The 8,084-nt window shown below is 31.7% G+C and overlaps 1 protein-coding gene across 1 annotated transcript; it reads right to left on the reverse strand.

The window, feature by feature from the left end:
- Nucleotides 1–123: 123 nt before the first annotated feature.
- Nucleotides 124–7,641, reverse strand: LOC106690608 (ankyrin repeat and SAM domain-containing protein 3; the record flags this gene model as incomplete). The annotated part of the gene is given in 5 exon segments (XM_014436102.3): nucleotides 124–406; nucleotides 1,731–1,872; nucleotides 4,608–4,783; nucleotides 4,873–4,991; nucleotides 7,446–7,641. Coding segments are annotated over 5 exon segments (691 nt in total), but the record flags the coding sequence as incomplete, so codon positions are not given.
- Between the last annotated feature and the right edge of the window lie 443 nt (nucleotides 7,642–8,084).

Genomic DNA, 8,084 nt, shown 5'->3' on the forward strand with positions numbered 1-8,084 from the left:
ACTCTCAATGTATTTTGCTCTCTTATTTGTACGGACTAATCTTGTATTACTTTCACTCTTATATGAGTACCTTATATTGTAAATATAAAATTATAATAAGGAAAATACATAAACCACCTGTAATAAAATTGTACCTATTATTTATAACAGAAATTATTATTGTCACTCATCAAAGATACGTTCAATTTTAGTGTTAACACTGAGCAACTTGTTATGCTGAGAAAATTCATATTTATTATTAAAAGAAATTTATGTAATGTATACAAATATATATATTAATGTATTTTGTTATAAAAAATTTTGTTTTCCTGTTATATTTTTTTTAAATGAACTTTCTTTACATCCTTCTCATTTATTCTTCATTTGATTAATAAAAATTGATAGTTTTCTGCGTGGGCCGAATTTACTGCAAAAAAAAAAATTTACTTAAAAGAAAACAAGCCTTGAAAAATTATGTGGGAAGGATTATATCTCTGGTCCAAAAGTATAATGACACAACTGTAAATGTTTTAATTGACCTTATTGTGTTGGTGAGAGCAAAAATGCATTTCCTTGGGTTTTGTGAATCGAAATAATTGTACTTAAACCGGAGGAATGTCATGTAGATTTAAAAAAATTTATTAAATGCATTTTGGAGCCTGCCAATACTATAATAAAGTCAGTTTCATGAAATTTTACAGTTGTGTTATTCTGCTGGAGCAGCGATATATACCATCATGAAGTTGACAATTTTAGTTTTTCGGCACATCAAATGCATGCATGAAAATATCGTTGGTTTGGTAGAAGACTGTCACAACTTAAAATTAATTTTTATGTTTTCACAATGAAACAACTGCAATTTGTCTATATTTTTATGTGGAAGAGAATTGAAACTTGTAACTCTCTTCCATATAAAAATATTGTCGTTTCATTGTGAAAACATAAAAAAGAATTATTTTGAGTTGTGGCAGTCGTCTTCCAAACTGATAATATGAGGGAGTAAGAAAAATCTACTACAATGTATCTACAGTAATGTATTGCAATTTTTATGAAGAGATGGTTGGGTGTGCGGTCAGAAAATAACTCAAAAAAGTTGAAAAAACTTATTAAACAGTGCCAATGTTTCGGGCAGAATTTCTAGTCTTTGATGAAGATTTTTCAACTTATTTGTGTTATTTTCTGATCGCACCCCCAACTATCTTCTCGTCATTGTTATTTTTGTTTTCCTGTTAACATATTTTTTAGTCCAATAAAATCTAGCAAATTTTTCATTATATGTGGAAAAGTTTTGTGAGTGATTTTTGACAATTTTTCAATAATCTTTTTTGCTACTGGAACTGCCTTCTTTAAAAAAATGTTCACTCATTATTTGTCAAAATACTAATCTGACAAAAATGGTGTTCTTTCCATATTAAAGAAAGTATACTTGATAGTTGGCAACAATTCCACATATGCTATGGGAACCTCTGTAAGGCAAGACTAAAGGTGCATTTACATGTTTGCCAATCAATGGCAAACACGCATGTGCAAGCCTGTAGATGGGTTATTTAGCTCGACTGGCAGGGATTGGCCTGGATTTGTAGCCAACCCATTGAGTGTTGGTATTTGGGCACAAATCAAAATCCCATGTATCTGTTCAATTTGCATAGTTTTAGAACAATATTTTAAATATTTTCAATAAACCTTTGGAGGGGTTTATTAAGAATAACTTAAGTGAACTTAATAATAAATGTATAAAATATATTCATTACTTGATTCCAATCGATTTCATTTCCTCCTCTGTCATATCCAATAATCGCTGATAAGTTATATTTTTCTCTTTGAAAAGGCTCAGATATTCTTCCAAACTGAGGTCTATCAATATTCTTTGAACGTCTCGCTTATCTGTTTTAACTAAAAAGGAAGACAAATAATTAATTAGAAACCAAGAAAGAATCATAAACACATTTTTTTGTTTAAGTTATTGACAATTTAGTATAATGTGATGTGACTTCTAAAACTAGGAGGGCGCTGTTCCTAGGAAACATAATTGGACTGACCCTGAAATTATCTGAAGCTCTCAGAGATGAAGCTAAAATCACATTGGTGTTTAAACTTTTTAAATGCGCTTCACCTCCTTTCTAAGACTTATGTATTAATATACTACTCAAGACATTATAAATGTCTTTATGTGACTTAATGACATCTCCATTTGGACTTAATCTGTTGAAATGACAAGGGACAGAGAAGCATTTGGCACCTGTCTACGCAGAGGGACCTTTCCTAGTGGTATAATATGTACAAGATGTTTAAAGGACAAAATCTATTAGGCCAGGTATCAGCGGCTTGACTTGTCGGCAGGGAAGTCAATTATAGTTCATCTTAAACTCTTGTCGTCCTTAGTGACTTATTCTTTGTGGACTTCGCAATGGTAGCAAATGAGGAAATAGAGGTAGCAAAAGGGCGATCCCCGACAACCAAGTAAGGGGTACTGGAGACCAAGCGGGAAAAGGAAGAGGGACTTGGAACTGGCAGCTAGAATAGAAAAGAGGATGGACTTCAACCAGAGGAAAGATGGGCTCTAAAGATCTTGAACTCCAAGGTTGATGTCAACAACACCCCACACCATTTACAATCCATTCAGCTATTCATAATGTACAAATTAAGAGATGAAAAGGTATAAGAATAAAATCAAATGAAAATGAAGGAGACCTAATTCATACCTGTTGATTTCTCTCACAGGTATGAATTCTCTCGTTCATTTTCATTTGATTTTATTTTTGTCTCTTAATTTGTACATTCTTTAATATTTCTTCTCTTTGTCTGTTGCTATTACCGTTTTCATTTATTGTTTATAGCCTTAATTTTTTTTAATTTTAGCCTTGTTATTTTCCACTTATTTTTTAATTTTTTTTTTTACTTATGTTAAGTGTTTGTATCTTTTTTAGCCCTGCAATGAGGGGCTAAACGTAGGCTCAAATAAAAATAGTACAGCAATTTACTATTTGAGTTTTATTTGACCGCACCCAGACCAAATTCCATTTATTATAGCTAATATTAGCTATCATACCATTGCAGACTATTATGCCTTCGTCAAATTTAATCATTGGTCAATAACTTATAAAACTTCTTAAATTAGGGAACAAAAGGCATTAATAAATTTATTTAAGTGGGTAGAAATGGTCGGGGTAGCGGTTATTAAATTAACAAAAACTTATTTATTTGCGCAGACGTTTCGACCTGAATTTCAGACCTTCATCAGGTTTAAAAAACAGATAAGAAACATCACATAGAGAAACATAAAATAAACATAATTTATTTTTGTGTTTCCCTAAGAGATGATTGTTATATCTTTTTAGCCTCGATGAAGGCCTGAAATTCAGGTCGAAACGTCAGCACAAATAAATATGTTTTTGTTTATTTGCTGACCACACCCCCCTCCCTCCGGATCATCTCATATTAATCTACGGTCAACTAATAACACCTCATTATAGATTAATTTTTATCATAATGTGCTAAATTACCTACTATTATCAGAGTTTCACTTATTAGAATTATTTAGTTTACAATGTCTATTTCACTATATCACTATATGAAATCTTGTTAGCAGCTTATTTTTGATTTAGTATAAATCAAATATATGTTTATTAAGACATTATAAGCCTAGGCAATTAAATTAACAAGTTTCTGATAACAATTCTAAAACAAAGGTTAAATTTATAGGTTATGTAGTACTATTTATATGGATTTTTATCATTTACAACCTAATTTGCTGATATTTACGGTTTCTTCCATTTAGCCTATCTTTATTTTGTTCCTATTCATAACGTAAATCGTGTATATCGAATCTAATAGTCAACAAAAGTAAAAAGAACTAAACAAGGGAACGTATACCGATGTTTGTAGCTTTCTTTATTTACTATGTTTTTGTCTGTCTAAGATTTGTGACAAGTGGGAAACAACTTGATCCAGCATTATTTGAAAACATTATGCATTAAGAACAATCGTTCATAGAATGCTAAATATCGTTATCACATCTTTGTCGTGATTCCAAAGAGGTATACCGCTATAACCTAGGGGGTATTCTAACCTATTAGAGGTATTGAAGGTATATTTGAGGTACTCATGATCTTTAGTTTTAACATGTTAGTGCTACTATTGGATAGTTTCTCTACACGCAAGTAACACTCCATAATACTGAGATTAAATTTACTAAATGTATTATAATGTACAGTTGTAAATAACAATAAATAAATGCATTAAAAAATGTTAAAGCGCGTTACATGGATGATAATAATGATAGTTTTCAATCATTCATCTTGATTCCCTTTCCCACAAGTTAGAAGATCAAGAAGACACTCAGTGGCCAACCTTTCACACAACTTCCACTTTTCACTCAATTTAGGTATGTTGTAATAAATTACTTTAATCAAAACATAAAAGTAAACAATAACAAGAAGTTAGAAAGGAAAGGTTATAAAACAAGTTGCTCAGAAAATTTGCTAAGAGCTCCTATGTATTTACCATTTAACATGACTTTAAATAGGGCTGCTCACAATGTTATGCTTATAACATTTAACATGGTAAAACGTTTTACATTTAACACAACATTATGAATACCCCTATTGTATTACGTTTAAACTAATTACCATAGCTAGTTATAAGCTTATACAGATCGTGATGTCCCTTCTCGCTGGCCAGATCTGCGGCGGTTTTCCTTTCGCTATTTAATAGCAAAGGATTAGCTTTGTAGGATAGGAGAGCTTTAGCCGCCGAATAATGACCTCTTTCTGCTGTCGTCATCAAGGGTGTTCCACTTTGTGACCTTTTTGCAAATTTTATTAATTATTAATTATTCCTTTAAATAATAAATGAAATTTGAATTTCGAAATGATAAAATATTATTAGTCTCACATCACGTCCGGATTGGCTCCACTAGAAAGTAAAATTTGAGCTGCACAGAGGTGGCCATGGTCTATCGAAAGGCTCAGAGCCGTCATACCCCTGTCTTCTTTAAATTCTAATACTTCAATCTGAAATAATTAATACAAAAAATTATATAGTCAATAAAATATTAAGATATCATATAATAATATAAAAAATGAACTTCCTTTAGAATATTATCAATATTCTATATTAGTTTGCACAAAGTTTTGAGTTTCCACATCTTCAAGTAATAATAGGAATATTCATGATCTTTAGTTTAACATGCTAAAGCGTTTTAAATGGAGAAATATTTCCTTCTTTTAGTATGTTAAAACGATATAACATATAACATGGTTGAGAGCCTGTTAAATGGAGAAAGACGTCACGCAACAGACCAGCAGAGCTCATCACCATTTTCTTTGTTGTATTATGTTACTTCCTTGTAGTTTGTGTTAGTATTGTTTTGGATGTTTTTAAAACTAATAAAGCAATGGACGATAATATCAATAATTACAGTTGTCAATTAGCTCATCTTGATTTTCTTCCTCACAAGTCAGAAGATCAACAACACACTCAATGGCCAAACTTTCACACAACTTCCACTTTTCATTCAATTTAGCCATATTGTAATAAATTACTTGAATCAAAACTTAGAAGTAAACAATAACATGTAGTTTTGGAAGGAGAGGTTATAAAACAAGTTGCTCAGCAAGTCCGCTAGGAGCTCTTTAAATAGGGCTTCTCACAATCCTATACTTAAAAAATTTAATATGGTAAAACATTTTACATTTAATACATCATGAATACCCCTACTATTCCTTTAACATTTATCTACAATTTATTTATAAAATTAAAAACAAGTACTTAATTTGGCCTAATTGTTAAGTATATCCACGTATTTTTCGAAATTTCATTTCATGGTTACTTAATTGAAAACTATTAGACATTCTCTAAGCAATATCGTTCAATATTGATACATTCATCAATCCCTTTAGCACAAATCATTGTTAAATTAATTTATGCATTATCTCTTTGGGTACATCAATATGCCTGTGTGCTATTTGTCTACCTGATTAATAATATCTCTATATTTAATTTTTTTTTTTTATTTGGGATGAATTTATAGTTTTGAATTGGAGAATTTTCTTCTTAAATGTTTTTACTGGTTCTATTTCTACTTATGTGTCTTTCTACTTTTGTAGTTTATAATATTGTTGATATTTTATTTTGTAGATTACTTCAAGGGTTCTTCTACTTTTTGTGTTTTTGTCATGTCTATGTCTGGTGGGGTTTTTGAAATTAAATCTATGGTTCAAAGTTCTACTATGATTAGCCAATGCTGTGCAATTTATATTTTTAACAATATGTTCTTTAAATTTTTTTTTTTTTTTAGTAAACTGTTCTACTACTGTGATTGTTTTGTTTCTGCCATATTTATGCGTTGCTATCTATTGGTGGTTTCTATTAATTTGCTTAATTGATCAAACGTTTGTTGCGAATTACTGGAGAGGAGACGTACGTATGAAAGAATGAAACCAGAGAAATAATGTATTGGATGAATTGGTAAATTGTTATTTGGCTTTGTGCAAGGAGGAAAAAAATATAAGTATACAGAAAAAAACAATTTTTTATTATTAAAAAAAGTGTATTTGATGTGTATTGTAATTAGCTTATTAATAATTATTTTTTGACAAATGGAAAATGTTAATGTATTGTAGTGTATATATGTCCAATTATGGATTGATGGGTACGCTATTTGTTATAGCAACAAATGTATTTGGGAGCATGGCCAAATAAAGCATTTCTCTCTCATAGGGTAACTATTCTTTCACTCTTAATTTATAGTAATTTATAACTTTATAAGGGTCGAACTAGGTGATTCGTCCTCCTCCAAAACGGAGGAAATTCGGAGTAACGAAACCTTCAAGGACGCTCTCACCAAGACTTTTCGTGCACGACTTAAGTCACACCTTGCTCAAGGTTGCCCTGCTTTTTCCAAACACGGCGGATCTAGATCGGGACGTCACAGAAAACATCCCTAGTGATGGGTAGCTTTACCAATACTGACATGAAGCCTGGGACAGTAAAAGTTGGATGGACCCATGAGCAAACATCTACAGGCAGAGTTGGAGACTGGTACGACTTCTACTGCTACCAGACATCACCATCCAAAGATCGCTGAAGTTGGAGGAGTTCAACTGCAAGGTACAAATAGTCCATCGAAGTAGATGGAAAATATAACTCCATGCACTTACTTCCCATTATGGCTACATAACTGATCTAAGAGAAGAAAGCCGAAGAAGAAGAACTATAACTATGTAATTAAGACAATGACTACAAAGGCCCCTTTTTAATAGTTACAGTTACCACGCAGATGTGGCAGCCAATATCACACCTACGGCCATGAGAAAGTTTCTGCTGCGGCAGTACTGTCGTTCTGTATGTGATAATTAACAACACTTTTCTTGTTCTATTGTCTTATTATTATGCAGTTGTATCTCTGAAAACATATTAATAAACAAAATACATTGAAATTAAAGTGTTTATATAAATGTACTCACTTCTAATACTAAAGGTATAATTTCCAAGTTGCCAGAGGTAGCAGCTATCATGAGCGCAGTCCTCCCCCTTCGACACCTCAAGGACTTGTCCACTCCAAACCTCAACAAGAACTTTACAATGTCCAATCTGTCATAATAACAAGCGTACATGAGCATCGTCCAACCGTCTGCATTTTTCATGTTGACATTTTGGGGGCTGAAAAGAGTTAGACACTTGCAGGTAATTCATATTTGATCGTATTGTATGTAAGTATTGGAGTTATATTTAAACTACAAAGATAATAGATAGAATATATAAATTTGACAAAGTGGTTGTGTATAATTAGTTAGTTCTGACTTCAATTGAAGATGTGAAGTATTTTACATCAGAAATTCTCAACAATGCTTGTTCAGTAGGTTAGGAGATAAATTGACGGGATGGGTTTTACGAGAACTAGGCGTAAATCTTCGCAAGATAGAAACTACACTCCGTAGGCGTGATCATCTATTTTGGCTGATTTAATTTTAGTGCTGGAAGACATCTGTACGTTTGATACTTCCTGTATTTTATAAGCCCAAAAAGTCTGTCCTAACAAATAGAAATCCGCACTTTGTGAATTTATTATATCAAATATCATAAACACTAATACCCCTACAAAA

This window comes from Halyomorpha halys, unplaced genomic scaffold (genome assembly GCF_000696795.3).
Source record: "Halyomorpha halys isolate HHAL.00 unplaced genomic scaffold, Hhal_1.1 Scaffold1771.1, whole genome shotgun sequence".
Classification (NCBI taxonomy): domain Eukaryota; kingdom Metazoa; phylum Arthropoda; class Insecta; order Hemiptera; family Pentatomidae; genus Halyomorpha; species Halyomorpha halys.